We start from the raw sequence: 18,623 nt of genomic DNA, 5'->3' as shown, positions 1-18,623 counted from the left end.
TGAGTGCAACTTAGAATATTGCTGCTACTTCCACCAAAAAAATGTCTTTTAGAATGTAAACAGTTGCCTTGACCCATGCCTCACAGCATATCAACCAGCGTGCTTGTTAAAGACACATTGTAAACATAAATTGGAAAGTGTAGGCTTATAACTATATCCTCCCAGTGTAAAGATCAATCTATACCTTACAGATTGAAGAAGCTGGATCATGTGGGGCATTACACCCAGTGTATGGACTAATCTACTTGGCCAACCTTTATAAAGAGAAGCTCATGAAGAAGACTTCATCCCTGACCAATCCATGTTTGCCAACATTAAAGAAGGGATGGAGGTTATACTCAAGACTTTACCCCAGTGTACAAACCAATCTACCATGGAAGAATTATATTTACTCCTAGTGTAAAGATTAATCTACCTGGCAAATCTTACAGATTAGGGAAGCAGGATCGTGTAGAGGAACGACTCACAGTGTACGGACTAATCCACTTGGCCAACCTTATGAAGAGAAGCTCATGAAGGAGACTGCATCCCTGACCAATCCATGTGGCCAAAATTATAGAAGGAATAGAGGTTATACTCAAGACTTTACCACATTGTACAAACCAATCTATGTACCTTGCCATCATGACAGTGATGCAACGGTAGGCCGGCTATTGCAAATAAACATTATTCTTTTGTATATAATTAACAGGCGGAGGTTCCTTCACCTTCTGAGAAAAACCACTGAAATCTAGAGAGAAGATCAATGGAAAGATATATGGTTTCCTATAGGCCAAATTTAACTCAGAACTGTTTCTTTAATAAACATATGTTAAAATACTAGTACTGCAATAAACTGGCCAAAAAGGGAGGTTTGGGGCCTAGGAATGCTACAGTAGCAACAGCCAATCAAAATATATAAACTCATTTAATCCTAGGGGAAAGGTCAATAGAAGAAGACAATTTATCCCCAGGAGAATGATTTACAATTCCATGTTATTAGTCTCTATCTCTCTTGTGAGCTTCTTGACAAATTTATAGTACAAAATAACAGTTAACAAGAACATCATGATTGTTGCTAAGTGCTAGACAGAAGTTAATCAAAGACGAAAAGCTCCAGCAGACCTAGAAACTGATTAAAATTAATTATATCAGTTTGTGTCACTTTAAAGACATCCCGAAGGAATGGGAATAGAACTCCTATTCCTGACCAATCAGGGGAATCCACTCTGAGGAAATCCTACAGGAATAGTAATGGAATCCTAATGAAATTACTAATAACAAAAGGGAATCCTGAACAAATATTCACAAACCGTAAAACATTTATGAATGAAACTAGAAAACAAATCTTTGAAGAGAGTAATGGATTTCAGTCAATGAGAGGGATTGTTTACCCACTTTACCAGTCAATGAAGGAAAATCCTTGATGTTATGTTTTATGAACATTTGTTTAAGAAGATAAAAACTTTATTATGGTTACATGGTTACTTGGTAGTATTAGTAGAAACTCTAGAAGCATCTTGCTTATGAGTCCCTAATGTATTTATGAATATGTATCAGCATTTTTATGAATACTTGTATGTATGTGTATTTCAATGTACAGTATTACTGAACACGTGTATGAATATTTAAGAGTATAGGCCTATTATATTATATCATAGAAATTTTATATTAAGCACAACTTCATCAGTCTTGTGAAGGAAGTCAACAGTGGGAAGGAAAATGAGCACTTGTCTTAGTTCCTTCCAAGCACAAAAATGGAAGTACAGCGATCAATCAAAAGCAATTATGAGCAGTAGAAGGAAGGTTTACACAGGAGACTAGTGCTAAATGATTATAGAGGTTATTCACAGATGAAACAAGAAATGCAGAGAATATGAGATGCCATTACAGTGATACTACTACAAACTACTACTTAAGCCAAGCGCAGATAATAAGTAATTATTAAGATTTACTAAAACAACATAGAAAAATCAATATAGTTATCAAATAGAATAATACAATTTTAAAGGTTCACACATTTTTGTTGGGAGCTATTTTGTATAATCCAAAACTTGGCAATATCTATTTTGTTTTTGTTTATAATCACTGTACTTTATTCACAGTTTTTATTCATTAAATTTCATTTGTTTATTTCTTTTCAACCTTTTTATTGTGCAATAGGACCGGTGTTAATAACAGGTAATAATATCTACCTAAAAATGTATACTAGGTATTAAAGTAAGCTTTAATAAAATATAATCCAGACAGACCAAGGCGATGATTTATGCAAGAATGGGTAGCAAGAGTAGTCATCCAATAAACAAATAAGTCCCTTTCACTAATAACAAATATTTGTTACTTGTTTGTTACTTGTAATTTTTAGTATTTATATAACGCCTATTTCCTTTAGGTTACGAAGTGGGTCCACATCCTTAAATGTTGCTGCCATATTGGTGCAGTAGCAGGCAACTCCACCAGGCACCTATTTATACTCCTGGGTGGAGAGAAGCAATGAAGATAAAGTGCCTTGCTCAAGGACACAAGCGAAATATACAGCGAGGGATTGAAACCCAATCCCTTGGGAATCCAAACTGTTCCCGCCGCTCAAAACAGCTTTTTATAAACTGCTTCTTATTAACAAAAATAACTAAAAAAAAATTGAGGTCTACAACTTCCCCAGCTAGCTAATATTGTAGCCTGTGCAGTTAGCTGCTTGGCCAGTATTGCCAGCTATATTTATCAATCACAATTCGACTAATTTTTGACCAACTATCAAACGGAAACAATCAATTTCAGCAGAAATACAAGATGACGACATTTTCATTTCATATTTGTGTATCGCACCCACGACTCATGTTTTTTACATTATATTTTCTTTTAATCTATTGCATACATCTTCAATATTCATTAAAAACATTTAAAAGTTACATGTGAGATCAACAACACATCAGTCAGCTCCTATGCAAAATGTCAATTTCCAAGAATGATCTTTTTACACTATTACTTAGTTGTGTTTGCAAAGTAAAGGTCAATAACACATGCACACATATACAAGATGCAGAGTAGAAATGTTTTGTTTTGTTCTTTTGCATACATCTTCAATATTCATTAAAAACATAGGATTCACATGTCAGATCAATAACATATTAGACAGTCCCAAATGCTAAATGTCAGATTTAAGAATGCTCTTTTAATTATTTATGTGTTTATACAGCAAAAGTCAATACCATACGCACACATACACAGGTTGAAACTAGTAAAAATACAAAGACAGGTATTTATATAATTTTTACATGGTACTTAGAGAGGAATACGTGTGGGCTCACAACACAACTATTAACTAATTGCCATTACCATCACTACCCATCCATCCATCCACCATGAATGGATGGCCCCATTTATCCATCCACCATGAATGGATGGCCCCATTTATCCATCCACCATGAATGGATGGATGAATGAACTTGGTATAAACACCAAAGATAACACATGAAAGTCTGAAGAAGACTTATTTCTAGTGGGGTCTTTACTTATATATTTATTCGGGTATAAACAGTAGCCAATGGATAAAATTATTGAATTACAAAAATATAAATTTAAAAAATTATAAAATTGTACAAAGTACATTAAAATATGAATTTACAAATCAAATGCATATTTACAAATTGCATCAAAATTTAAAAGAAAAATTAAAAAAACAAGCTCATTCTGTATACACCGACTATCAATGCTCCAAAGAGTAAGTCTGGCAAGGAACTGGAGAGGATCAGAAATTGAGCAACCTTGTAAAACATGGGATTGGTGAAATCTCTTTCCGGTGTGCAGAGGGAGACGATAACATATACTCTTTTCCGCAGAGTGTACTGCGTTCTTTAACGTGCACATGGGCCATATTGCACGTGGGATCAACGATTTAAATGTCTCATGCGAACGACAGTGCACTATCGTAACTTGCATTTTAACCCTCCAGCTTAAACACAAGGAGAGCAGTGATGGGAATTGAATCGGGGAACCAAGAGATCTCAACATTTAAGCGCGCACATAGCAGCTACCACCAGGTTAGCCGACAGAGCTACTGTAAGCTGCTCTCAAAATATGGTAGGAACCAATAACTTTAAATTTGTAGTTTAAAATGTTGGGATTTTTGGCAAATAATATGCTCTGCTTTAATTGCAGATAATCAAATATTTTTAACATTTTTGTGTTTCAATTAGTCTCATCACCACATAATCGAATTGGCACACAATCTTGTATCAATGGCGGCGCCAGCAAGTGTTTGGCACAAGGACTGCCACTTGGAGAATCATGGATCTCTCCAGAAGAACCCAATCACTTTACCAGGGAAAACTGCAGAAAAAGTATTTTTACAAACTGAAAGTCCCCTTTGCTTGACCTAGCCCCAACTATGGAGGCTGAGGTGGGTGTGGACTTGTCCGGGACCTTAGGACTCCTCAAGGGGTTCTAGCTCCGCCAATGATCTGCATTTCCTTCAATGAAATATCAATGCAGAAATTCACACTCAAAAAGAATAAAAGAAGTGATCTTACTTTCTTTCCAACGTACACCAGCCACAGTAGGGGTCACCGTCCTTCCCTGCCTCTTGTCCGATACATTCATTACAAGTGGTGTACTGAGTGCAGTTCTCAACACGTAATTTAAACAACTTGTTTTCAGTGAGAGCCAGCAATGTCTTATTGTCGACGCTGACAAACATGTCTGAACGTACCGTACTTCCTTCAGCTAGTGTGACATCCTCAAACATGCGGGCTGAGACGTTACTAACAAGATGGGCCTAGCCAAGAAAACGGAATACATTACAAATTTATATTGTCAAGCCTTCACTGCCAACACAATGCAGTTGCTCTAAGATTTCTAAACAAAAAATTTGTGTTCATTAAAAAATAATTTTATGCATTAATTTTTTTTTTCTAGTACAGTACCTTTAATAGATGCCCATCTGCTGTTCCAAGGAATGCTACTGTGTGATTTTTTTCTATCACTGTCGTGACTGCTGTGAGGTTATGACTTGGTAGTACTAACACTGCGTGGGACACAACTGCTTCTTCTTTGGTACCTTGTGAGTAGGAACTCCATGATGAGATGTCTTTGCAAAAGTAGTCACTTATATCATTTTTATCTATAGTCTAAAACAATTAAAAAAAAACAAATAAAAAAAAAACAATCTTCACATTATTAATATCTACTATACAGGGATTCCAAGTTGGGAGAAGTCACTTTTGGGAAATCTTGTTAAAAGATCTTAACACATATAATTTTGAGTGTTTCAATACCCATCGGCACCGGCTTCCAAAAGACAATTGATAATACTTCTTAAAAGCATGCAAATACCACAAATTTTGTTGGAGACACCTGTACATACTGTACATAATCCTCAGTGTGGAACATTCAACAATGACTCCTGAACTAAAGATAAGTTCTCCAGAGGAGCTGAAGCTTGGTTGGTAAGATGCTTGTTCTCTAATTCCAGGATGATAGGTTTAATTTAAATAAAAAAGACAAGATTCTTTTCCCAACAATCAACTCAACTCCCCAAACCTTATGTAGAGCATTTTTATTTTTTATTTATTTTTATTTTATTTATTTGTTCTTTATACTGGGTTTCCTCTTCAGTAACAAATTACTGTTCTCCCAGAGGGCCCAGTTCACATAAAACAGTCCATGACAGGGGCCGGGTGAACCAGCACACCGGGGTAACCCCCTACTCATCTCGAAGGATGTACTGGGTTCTTTAAAGTGCACATGAGCATTTGTGTACACTGGGCCTACGGTTTATAGTCCTTATCCGAGAAGACTTGTTCCACCACCAGAACCATAGGAGCGAGCCGGCCGCGAACCTATGCCGATATCGTTGGCTATGATCACGGTGCCCCTACCTTAACCGCTCGGCCATTTGGCTCGCTCAATGCGAGCATCTTGTGAAAAAGATTTATAAAAAATAATCAAAATTGCTCCTTGGCTTTTGTGCCCAAAAAAAAGACATTTTTTTAAAGAATATTAAGCTTATTAGTGTAATTACTTAATGCCATTAAATTAATACCCAAAAAGCAAATTAGGTTGCTTTTACTGTAACAAAAAATTGATAGCCTTCTTGTTAAATGTATTTTAAGGACACCTTAATGGTGTTGTTGGCTTTTCCTGCTAGGAGCAAAGTCTCCGCTGTCTATTTTTAGATTTATCACGGTCTGAGAACTTTACAATGGTCACTATTTCAGAAGGCTCTGCCATGCTTTATCCAAGTAATACACTCCTGTTTATATTTAAATCATATCAAAGTAACTAAAAATAAATTGGTACAGCTTTTAATACTCACGATTCTATTACATGTAGCCTGGCTAGCATAATTCAATTTGTACAAATCACTATCCTTAGTAGAACAGCCAAACAAAGCATCCTCAAATGCTGTTTCTATGTCACTCCATTTATAGATACACAAGGATGAATTTTTACTGTCAGAATTAAAGAACACAGCATACAGAACATAATCACTCGAATTCATGCCAAGAGAAGCCGCTAAGTCAGGCCCAGCAAGACCCAAGGAAACTGCCTTGATTGTCTTATAGCTGGTGGTATCATCGACACACTTGAGGTACACGTCAGAAAGGTGTTCAATATGAACCTCATTACAAATACGACTTAGCCTAGGGAATACTTCCTCAATTCCACTGACTCGCTCCTTTATATTTGCAACAAAATACCTAAACTCCTGGTAGCTGAACCCAGACACGTATTGGATTTTATTTTTGAAATTGTTATTTATTCGAAATTCATTTTTACCAAAAACCTTGAAATTATTCAACGACCTTATAGATATTGTATAGAATAAGTTACCCATTTGTCCGTCATCTGTCGCTGCTACATATAAGTAGTTCTCATTGGGTTTACTCGCGATGTACCCTATGGCAGAAAGGTCATTAATGCTAACAACCATTTTAAGAGAATCTGCTATATTATATGTCAATTCATCAAGTGACCTTGACTCGCAACTACCTTCATAGCCACCGCACGTCACTAATCGATTATTATCGTAGTCAATAACCAAGACCTTGTTGATATTTATGCAATCTTTCGACGAGCATGTATCATTCTTACGAATTAAGTCAAGGGAGTCCGCGAGACGATAAACTGATTTTTGGGTACTGGTATACACCTCTCCATTATGTCTGACAGCCATGTGGTAGAAAGTCTCCTCTGGGTTGTCTGCTGTAAAGTCCTGTACACTGTAAACTTCCACATTTTTGCTTTGTCCTTCCACCATCAGCAGTGAAGAAACTAGAATGCATATTTGCATCAATGACCTTAGTGTGAACTTCACTTTTGTATCCATGGTTATAGTGTAGTGTATCCTATAATAATAAAGGGAAAAAAACATGATCAATCATCATTATTAAACTATTCTTCGAGACGGTGAATTATCCAGCAAAGCTGATCATTTGACCCTTGACAATAAAATACAAATTTTACAAAGTACACTAACATCACATAAATATATAAAACTTAGATTGCAGATTGCTACATAGATCTATACTATGACTATATATATATACTGTACAGAACTATACTAGAAGCCCACCGCAAATGGTGGGCCGTGAGTTAAATTTGTCACATGGACGATTTAAGATTGCTTCCTCACGCCCATACAAAAAATAAAATTGCAGCATAAAAATACACAGCAAAAATTAAAAGCCTAAAATATTGTACCAAGTACAGCAGCACTGCTTAAAATGTATCAACACGTGAATACATCAAATTGAAACAATGGTGGCAAATACAATGAGTAAAGACTCATATTGTGCTAGCAATAGCAGGGAAGTGGAACCATAACACACAAAAAGATTTCTTGGCCTCGAAAAAAAAAAATGAATATCTTCGAACAGTTCACAATACCTACAATTTTTTAAAAATATCAAATCATTCACAGAAATACACAAACTCAGTTATTAATTATAAGACATCAATCACGTTGACAATCCAACAAATGAAAATCTTAATTTTGAAAGATTTACTGATTTATTGATTTATTTACTGCATTTTTATTGCAACTGAAGACGTTACTCACTCAAGAATTTACAACCTTTAATGGTTATCTTAATCTACAATTAAAAGATATCACGTAATAAATTTGTACAATAAAATTCAATATTTGAATTCTTAAAGTACAAAGTAAATGTACAGGAAAACAAAATGAGAAAAAGTATTTCTATATTCCTATAGAAAGTCTGCATATAGCCTACAAATTTGGATGGTGACCAATAAGAAATGTTTTGTAACCACCCAGCAAAAAAAAAAACAAAAAACAAAAAAAAAACTACTTTTTTTAGACCTGAGTCAATGTCTCAATTTAAATTTTTGTGTTTTCCAAATGTTTATGATCACAAGAAAATTCCAGTCAGGGAAACAGAGTAAGGATTGCTACAAATTTGATTTCGAATAGTTGAAATTTGTAAACTTTCATTTTCAGGTCATAAATCAGAGTTCCTAATTGTTACTTTACATTGCTGCAGTGAGCTTAAACATGTTCATCAATCCCCACCATAGCACAAACTCCTTAATCCACTGGCTTGCAACACTTTCATGGTTAATCCCTTGGGCTTAATACAAGGAAACATCATACATGACCAGAGCACACTCGCGCTCTAACAACACGCAGGGGCTTAACTTTAAAAAGCTAACATAACTTGTACTACGCCAGGAAGAGGATCGTCAACATACCATCATTCCTTTTGAGCTTCTACTGTTGGAAGGATTTGAGTCGTTTGAACCGAATGGCTGAGCAGTTTAGCAAGGGCGCTGCAACCTACAGCCATATCATCAGCGCTAGTTTGAGTAGCATGCTAGTCTATGGTTCTGATAGTACAACAAGTCTTCCTAGCAGTGACGGCTCTAGGATATAATTTATAATTTATGGGGGGGGGGATTTACAATTTAGGGGGGGGGGGGGGTAGCGCTAAGTATTTTTGTGTGTAACTATATCGCGCAGTGTTATCTGAGGGCCAAAGGCCAGAGCAAGGGGTGGGTATTGGAGGGGATGTCCCCTACTCCCATAATGACATTTTTTTTTTAATTGGGACTTCTAGATGGCCGGAAATGGCTGGGATGGGAAAACTAGGCATATTCTTTTTTTTTTTTTTGGTCTGACTGCTCGACGAGCTTTGACCGATGGTGGGCGCTTGACCAGACCGATGGGGACTTGTACAAACAGCCCCTGTAGCGGATGACGACAGTTGCACTAGTGTGTATGTATTGCACAGGTTTCTACACTTGATAAACCTTTTCGCTAAGAACCACCCCTGTTGTTGTTGAACACGGTTGTTGAGGTTGCATAATAAAAAAAATAGCAGAAAAAATACTGTACGTAAACATATGGCAGCTGCAGCTGCAGTAACATATGTTACTGTAACTACCTCCTCAACTACAAATTTTTTTGTGTGTTTTACATATTAAAAGACAAAAGGGGATAATCTAATAGACTTCCAAATTTTAATTGAAACTGACTAATAAATATCCTAATACTGATAATTACAATATAATAATGCATTTTGACTTTTAAAAAGTAATAAGGAGAATGTGGGGACAAACAGGCAAAAAAACATGTTTTATTTATGATGGGCACATACAGTAGTAAAACATTTTTGATTATAACTCTTTTTTTTTTTTTTTTAATTTATTAGGAAGGGCGGTTTTTTGGGTTTTTTTTAATCAGAACAATAGATTATTTCGCTTCTGCCTTTTATCTGAGGGAGGGACTTGATATTTGGCTAGTAATAGTAAATATTGTATAAAAGGTTGTTTAATTTTATTGTTTTTTAAAGCAAATGTATTTGAAGTCACAAAATTGTACTGTTATTTTTATGCTGTTGAAATAATTGATGAGGCAAAAATTTTTTTTTTTAAATTCCCGCATCAATATTTCCTGAATTTTTGACGCGGGCGGGAGTGATAATATAATAAATTTTTCTATTTGCCCTATGGGAAACCTAGGCAGGCTTAATATACAAAAACGAGTGTAATTAAGTTTAACAATCTTAAAATTCTCCTCACAGTTAACTCAATTTTCTTATTTTCTGGATTACGTCACGGCTGAACTGGTCCGCAGCCGAAATGGATATGGCATTCCATAGCCTAGGCTAGACAAACATAGCCTACGTACTAGGCCTAGGCTAACTCAACTACACAAAAAAGAGATAGGAAAACACCGTAGCAAAGAATCAACCTAGACTTGCCTAACTAGGCCTAGGAACCTACTGTATGTCTTGGACATGAGACACAAGCAAGACAGCCGAGTCCAGGGTCGATCCAGAACAGAGGAAAGTCGTGTGACTGGTTGTCGGATTTCAATTCATAATGATATTATTTGTTGTCCACAGGTAGTTGTTTGCAATAACTTAGTTTCAACAGAAGCATTAAGTTTACTAGTTAGAGCTATCAGGACAGCAACAGAAAATGGATACAACATGTAGGCCTAGGACCAAGGCCCCTAGGCCTAGTAAGTGTTCATATGACCTATCATTCCACACCCACTTTCCCCTCTACAAGAAATTCCAAACGATCGACCCTGCTCTCACAACCGTATGGCTGCCCTCAGCTCCAAGTTTTAAGGATTCGCGGCCGTCTCTCTGCATAATTCCACAACTCACCTGTGTTAATAACGAGGTTGCATGCAAGAAACAGACACAGGCTATCAAATACACAGAATCATTTTCCAGAACTATGATGCAAAACAACTACTGCTGGTATTCGCTAGGTATTTAATGTAAATTCCGCAATGACTCTCCTTCTATTTATACTTTCGTCTAGCCTACCTCTCTCTGCTGAGTAAACGTTTCTCGCTCGATGGATGCAGGGGTAGAAATGCACCTCTCTAGGTTAGTGACCTTTCCCAGACTTAAAATAGAGGGCGCCAGACAAGTTATGTTGCGTTAAAGGCAAGACTTGATTCGCGAACTTAAGTTTTTTTTTTTATAGATCGTCAGAGGGCGGAAAAAATTAAAAATAACTTCTTTTTTTTAATTTAGCAAATGGTTTCGCAAAAAAAGATCCAGACGGGGGAGAAAATATAAATAAAATGTTGTTATCGAATCTAAACAGTGTAGTAATGGAAACACATAACAAATATTATTTAGATAGCTATATAGGTTAATTTATCATTTGTATATAGGCCTATATGTGTATGTGTGTGTGTATATATACGTTAATGTATATGTAAGTTACAGCATACAGATAATTACAAGAAAACAAAATGAGAAAAAGTATTCAGTGTCAATTAAACAGTACAATAATGATTTATATATTCCTATAGAAAGTCTGCATAGCCTACAAATTTGAATGGTAATCAATCAAAAATGTTTTGTAGCCACCCAGCAAAAAAAATAAAAAATACTTTTTTTTTAGATCTGAGTCAATGTCTCAATTTAAAATGTTTGTGTTTTCCCAGTTTTTATGATCACAAAAAAATTCCAGTTAGGGAAATAGATTAAGGATTGCTGCAAATTTGATTTTGAATAGTTGACATTTGTAAACTTTCATTTTCAGGTCATAAGTCAGAGTTCCTAATTGTTACTTTACATTGCTGCAGTGAGCTTAAACATGTTCATCAATCCCCACCATAGCACAAACTCCTTAATCCACTGGCTTGCAACACTTCCATGGTTAATCTCTTGGGGTTAACTGTGTGTGTGTGTGTGTGTGTCTGTGTGTGTGTGGGGGGTGTCTGTGTACGTATGTATGTGTATATGTACGTATGTGTACGGGTGCACGTCCATGTGTGCGTAATATGAATGTATATGTTGTATATGTATATATAAAGCACCCGATTATGCAGGTACTCTTTTTGTGTATTGTGTGTGTGTATGGGGGGGGGGTATGTACGTATGGTACAGGTATTATTTTGTGTTTTTTGTTATTCTATTTTGTACTTTTTTTGTAAGGGTCAATTGAGACAAGCCAAACTGCTTCTATAACTTGATCCTTATCAATTGAATTATGTTATTGAAATTTAATGATTTTTGTTATGTTCATCCATTGATTGAATAAATGTATATTGAATTGAATTCAAATGAATGGTTAAATGCTTTTAAAATGTATAGGCCTATAATTAGGATCGAATATCTTATTTTTTTAAATTTCACGGCAGCGGCGGGCGCAATAAAAATAAAGAAATTTCCATTTTTCGTGGTGGTGGGTGTGCTAGTTGGCCAAAAATAAAAATAAAATTGTATTCTTAATCGAAATCTTTATTATAGGCGGGCTGCGAGTTTGCTAAAAAAAAAAAGGTATAAAAAGTCTCGCCTAATCATATTTTGGGAAAGGATTAGGTCTCAATAATACTTGTGAAGGGTGTAAACGTTAGCAGGTCAAAAAGACCAGGAAGCGCTGGTGGGCGCGGGCCGCAGTTATAATCTTCTGAATCGTTTTGAAATTGTCCCGATAGGCAAATCGAATATTGCCATGGGCTCTTTTTCCCACTTTTAATGTTTATTATTAGGTCTATTATTGTTTCGCATTTTTTTTTTTACTTTTATGACATAAATTGTTTAGCCTCATTTTGTCTCTATCTGTCTCTGAAAATTTTTACTGCTTTTATATTGTTCCTTCCCTCACCCCAATCTTTTTAGTATTGAACTTGTATTATTATTATTATTTTATTTTATTTTTATTTTTTCGATCTTAAATTGTCTTTTTTTAAGCCTCGTCATATACGTGAGAATATACAGTATTAAGACCCAATAGTGTTAACTCGGGTTAGAGGTCTATGCAATAGGTCCATGGTCTGTCTTTTTTAACTAATATTTAAGAAGTGGTACCACAATTTTACGAACTCCAATGTTAGTTCACTTAGTTTCGCCGATGCCACGTCATGATAAATTAAGTATTTCCAGTAGGAGCCTACATTATAATGTTTAAAATCATCTTCATGTTTGTGAAGTAAAAATGTTCTGGTGCGTTTAAAATAATGTTTTATGAATGCTTCCTCCCCTAGTCCTTGATCGTACATTAGAGGGAGATGTGTTTCCACTCAATAGTTTAGTCGCAATTCACAAGAACTCTGCCCTAATGTTTGCTAATTATATGTTGTACTGCTTGCACAAAAGTTAAAAAAGAGGAGAAAAAGACCGGCTTTTGATTGATTTTAAAAGTAAATGCAAAGAGGCTAGATTAGAGTGACTATTTCAAGTTCGTTTTAGTTGTTTTTAATGGTTCGAAAACATTTAACAAGAGCTAATCAGTAGATAACAAATGATAAATCATTATTTTTATAAATATACGAGGGCCTATGATTTGGGGTAAATGTAAACACTTTTCATGATGAATATTCTGAAAACGTAGTGAGGACATAAATCTTAATTGGAATCTTAAAAAAACATTCAACATGAGCTAATCAGTAGATAACAGATAAGTCATTATTTTTATGAATGTTAGTTTGCACAAAACATACCGTATACGCGGACCTATGATTATGAGCTGAAAACGTAGTGTGGACATAATTCTTAATTGTAATCCTTAAAATAAATAAAGGCCAGAACATCGGATTTTCCAGAACCCCCCTCCCCCCCACCTTGGACCACCACCGGGATGTGGCCATGGCTTAACCCAAGGCTTGGGCCTACAAACCAAGACTTTCTTATTTTGCAAGTTTAATATAATTTCCTTTTTTCCCATTTCGTTTATAATTTTGGAAAAATAGTTCGGAGGGGGGGGGGATGAAAGCCTGCTGGGGAACTCTTGAGTACACAACTGCTTTGAAATCAACTCACTAATCAATAATTACTCCTCTAAAAAACGAATATTATTGAGGGCCCGCTGGCCGTTTTATTCTTTAAAAATGTTTAAGTTAGAAAATTATTTTAAATTATAATTTTCAGGTTTATTTATGAATGGGCCCTTAATAGCCATGGGCCCCAATGCTTCTTTACACTGGCTACACTACCCGTAGCTACGCCACTGAACCCATTTGTAAAATTATTTCCCGGAGTTCTCTCTTATTTCGAATTCCTGGATCCATCACTGTTGTATGACTCGGGTAATTTGTGTATTTGTGTGATTATTTAGGCAGTTCAATAACTTTACAATCTGCGTTATTTTTAGGTAAACGTTCAAAATATCCGTAAGCCTCTCACGTTGACACTGACGCATGATGTAGGCATGATGTAAGGAAAACATCTGACAATTTGTCGAGACGATCATTTTCATTTACTGATTGTAACAACAAACGGTAAAATACAAAACGTATTATTATCATTCTCAACTTCGGTAAAGTAAACATAAACGAATGACGCAAAGCTGAAGCAAAAAAGTACAATCTTTTATTTATATATTCTATTCAGAATAATAATAATAATTAGCTCCGCTAAAACGTCCAGGAATGGTTCAATGGAATGATTGTACCTCCATGACTGGTTCCAATACCGATGTTTTTCTAAAATAAAATAATTAGCTTATCAATTGCGAAGGTGTTTCTCCATACCAAAGTTACTATCATGTGATCTACATATATTCCCCACCAGGACAAGTTCTTTATTTATTTTTTATTTTATTTTTCAATAATTCAATATATTGCATAATACACAATTAATATAATAGCATTTATATGATATACAGTATAACTAAAAACACAAATTATGTTTTACAATCGAATATAAAGCTTATTTTCATTATTAAAAAAGATCTATTCTAGAAATGCCCTGTAGAAGGAAATATTCGAAAGAGAAAGTCTAGAATGAAAATTTTAACCACAAATATCCTTAAAGCTAGGCTTTGGATAGGAAAATGTTTTGGTATTTTGTACAACTGATTTTTCTAAGACACTAAAAGGATGTTTGACAAAAAAACGGTTGGTGAATTACAGATTGTTAAATATTTAAAAGGTGAAAAAGGTGGTTGCACCAACAACAAATAACAATATATTAAATTTGTTTATCATCCGAAGCTTGGAGGAGAAACAAGAGAAGCAACAAAAAAAGAAAAAAAAAAAACAAACAAAAAACAAAACAAAAAAACAAAACAAAAAACAAAAAAAAACCCAGTACTACCATTCCTTCTAATACCATAACCAATAGGCCAGAAAAAATAAATTCTTGTGTTAACCAAGTTTCAGGAAAATCCAAAATATTGGTAGGTCTGTAGGAAAAATTTTTTTTTTCTTTTTAACCAAAAATGTGTTTATACCTAAAAAGTAGAAAATACACAAAAATACAACAAAGAACATTTTTTAATTTATTTTGAAGAGCAAAACAATCGCACAACATTCGCATCACCTACCGTCCAGCAAAATAAGCCTTTTCGAGCATTTTAGCTCATTAAAAAAAATATTTTTCATTGTAGCCAAAAGAAAAAAAGAACTACAATGCCGAACCTCAATTTCGTACATTTTGGGTCGTTCGGGGCTTGGCCAACACAATATATTTTTCTTTTATTTGGCCTTAACTTACATACTGCACTTTGTTCTTAAGAAAATTACATGACGAAAAATAAAAACATTCATATAAATCTATATCTATATTTATTTTAATATAAAAAAACTACAATACAATTTGTAATATATAGCTAATCATATATCATATACATATTCATATAAAGTTGGTTATATAGCCTAAAAAATATATATATTGTACTCATCAAACTGTAAATATTATATAAAAAGCTGTTTCAAGCGTAATAAAAAATCTGATTAAATACTGAATAGGATACATATGCTTGTTTACTCATGTGTATTTACAAAGAATAAGCTTAACACTCAATGCAAATGCGATAACATAAAAATAGTGAATGGAACAGAATAGTCCCTTCTTCAACTCATGATATTCTTTCCATTCCATGAATATATACATTCATTGTTTGTCTTATACTATACCTAAAATGGATTCTTGTTATTTGATTAAGATTAACACTCAATAAATGCAAATGCAATATCATACAAATAATGAATGGAATAGAATAGTCCCTTTTTTTACTCAATGATTCTATTTCTTCCATTGCATGAATATAAACATTCATTATTTGTTTTATTCCATAAGTAAAATGGATTCTTGTTATTTTATTAAGATTAACACTCAATAAATGCAAATGCAATATCATACAAATAATGAATGGTATAGAATAGTAGTCCCTTTTTTACTCAATGATTATATTCTTTCCATTGCATGAATATAAACATTCATTAATTGTTTTATTCTATACCTAAAATGGGTTTTGTTATTTTATTAAGATTAACACTCAATAAATGCAAATGCAATATCATACAAATAATGAATGGAATAGAATAGTCAGTATTTTAACTCATGATACTCGTTTCATTGCACCTTTCCATTACATTAATTTTATTTTATTCAATGCCTAAAATGGATTGTTGTTATTTGATATTTCATGAACAAATTAATTAGGTTTCTCTTCTAATGGAATAGTCCACCTTCTTTAAACGTTTAAACAATTGTATCTTTGTATAAAATCTTTGAAAAGTCATATATTTATTGATCGTATGCAGTAGGTGGAGGAGTAAGACATAACAAAAAGGATGGTAATGGAATTAAATTACATTAAGAATGATTAAAATAAAAAATATCTAAAAAAAGATTTGTTTGCTACGAAGGTGTTAATACCCAATGTTAGAATTTAACAATCAACTGACTTCATGTTTGTTATAATATGCTCTACTTTATTATTAATATATACACAATGCAGTTGATTATATTTTATATAATTATTATTTATATACAAATACAGAGTATTTATTATAAAGCAGATTAGAGATCACAGGTACTTTTTTTTTGTCTTCAGAGCATCACTCTAAAAGCTCTTTCCAGAGTATCCTTTGACAAATAACTGTTATATGTCCATATTTAGTCGTGATATGCCTATATATGGTCGTAATGTGATGTCATCATGACCATATTTAGGCATGTCATTGTTTTTGACAGTCTGGAGAGGGCTTTACGTAATCCATTAAAAATAATGTTGGTGAAACCTTGTACCTTGTAGTTTCTACTTGCACAACATCCACCAGAATTTCATCGAAAAAACTTATTTTTATGTAATTTTTGGAATATTTGTTAAACATAGGTTGGATTTCATATCTTTTGTACCTTGGAATACAAGCATCTTTATAAGCTGATCTTTAATAATACATGGCTGCTAAAGGCTTTCTTTTGTAGCTTCACAATATTACTGTATGAATAATATTATATATTAATAATAAAACAGAACTTACAATGCGCCATCTATCTACTATACTATTCCGAGGCGCAATGACTCTTGACGAAAAGAAACGGTATTTACTAATCTAATACAGTATACTGATTTCTTGGAAAAGCAAACAGAGAGGCTAAATATTACAAATTACCACTAATCTATGACACCTACAATATGAGCATCTTCAATGATGATGATAAGCATAATGTTGATGATGGTATTGATGATGATAATGATGATGATGGTGATAATTTATTTATTCTGTAACTTTTAATTTAAAAATATGAATATCCCGGACAACAGAGCCCACAAATTCATATGACAAAACCAACGGCAAACACTGAATTTAGCCTACATCTATGCTATGTTTTTTAAGGCATGTAAAATCTTTTTTTATAAAAAATGGTGATAATAGGAACGTAGCAAAAATATTATTCTGGAATGCTATTTTTTTCTTTGATAAAAATGGAAATGCAGCAATATATAATTTAGGAATGCCACAGTTTTCTCTGTTTCTTTAAGTAATATTTAAGTTCTCATTCCCTTCTTCATTGAATTCTAAACATACCCAAGGTGAAGTATAAAGAAGAAAGAACTTGTTACTCATAAATAATCATTCTAGCAATACACATTTGACCTCATTTGTGGAATTTGCTCCAATCTGAACCCCATACGACTTCTACTGCATGCATCGTCATTCTCCAAAGCTTTCAACAACTATGAGAAAAAAAAAACAGTAAAACTTTTGAAAGGAACTGTATGAATATCACATTAATTTTAACAAAATCAATCTTTATAAATTTCTTAAGCCCGACATGTCTAAATACGGTGATGATGACATCACCAGTGCAGCCGTCACATGGCAAGACAATGTAACTGCTTTTATATTTTAGCTAAGGGAGGGACTTTCAGAGATAGAGGGTTTTTTAAAGAAAAATTATGATTATGAGACCACTAGATGGCCGGAAATGACACTCCCATGCCTAAATTTGAATATAATTTTCTTTTATTCTATATTTTTGTTGAAATTTTTGGAAAATTTAGGGGGGGGGGGGCTGAAGCACTCCATGAATCCACCACTGATCACATGGAGCCAGAGAAATTAATAACTGTACAATAGCATTATAATCAATGACAGTGTACTCGCAACTAGTATCGAACTGTTGCAGCTAGAGAACTGCATGACAACGCTATAATGGAGTATAAAGAACAGCGTCTTGTGTTCAGTTGCCTTGAACTTACATATTATGCTATCAAAAATACTACATGTATTTTAGTTCTTCTATTATTGGTAAAAGTTTAAATTTAAATTTAAATTGACTTACTTCAGCATTGCAATCCACTGCATATGAATACAACAGCTCCAGAATGCTGTTACTACTGAAGATACCTTGAAAACTCTACAACAAAATCAACAATTTATAAACAAGAAATACATAAAATAAAAAATACTTTTGGTA

The 18,623-nt window shown here is 34.0% G+C and overlaps 1 protein-coding gene and 1 long non-coding RNA gene across 3 annotated transcripts in view; both read right to left on the bottom strand.

Annotated features, from left to right (window-relative positions):
• LOC117119345 (plexin-A4-like) overlaps positions 1-10,817 on the bottom strand; it is an 84,326-nt gene extending 73,509 nt beyond the window's left edge. For both annotated transcript variants that reach the window (XM_033264134.1, XM_033264133.1), the window contains exons 1-4: positions 10,617-10,817; positions 6,293-7,325; positions 4,902-5,105; positions 4,509-4,753 (exon numbers count right to left, since the gene is read on the bottom strand). In XM_033264134.1, coding sequence (XP_033120025.1) covers positions 4,509-4,753; positions 4,902-5,105; positions 6,293-7,306 — 1,463 coding nt within the window. In that variant the 5' untranslated portion in view covers positions 7,307-7,325; positions 10,617-10,817. The remainder of the gene's footprint in view (positions 1-4,508; positions 4,754-4,901; positions 5,106-6,292; positions 7,326-10,616) is intronic.
• Positions 10,818-14,260: 3,443 nt separating this feature from the next.
• On the bottom strand, positions 14,261-18,564 carry LOC117119350. The gene is made up of 2 exons (XR_004447172.1): positions 18,489-18,564; positions 14,261-17,880 (listed from the first exon to the last, which is right to left on the bottom strand). It is a non-coding gene; the product is annotated as an uncharacterized LOC117119350 (long non-coding RNA).
• Positions 18,565-18,623: the final 59 nt, after the last annotated feature.

The sequence above is a fragment of the Anneissia japonica genome, unplaced genomic scaffold (assembly GCF_011630105.1).
Source record: "Anneissia japonica isolate Jap-2015-1 unplaced genomic scaffold, ASM1163010v1 scaffold287806_len661372_cov189, whole genome shotgun sequence".
Classification (NCBI taxonomy): Eukaryota; Metazoa; Echinodermata; class Crinoidea; order Comatulida; family Comatulidae; genus Anneissia; species Anneissia japonica.
Note: the sequence above shows the minus strand (reverse complement) of the source record. Positions and strands in the feature narration are given on the sequence as shown.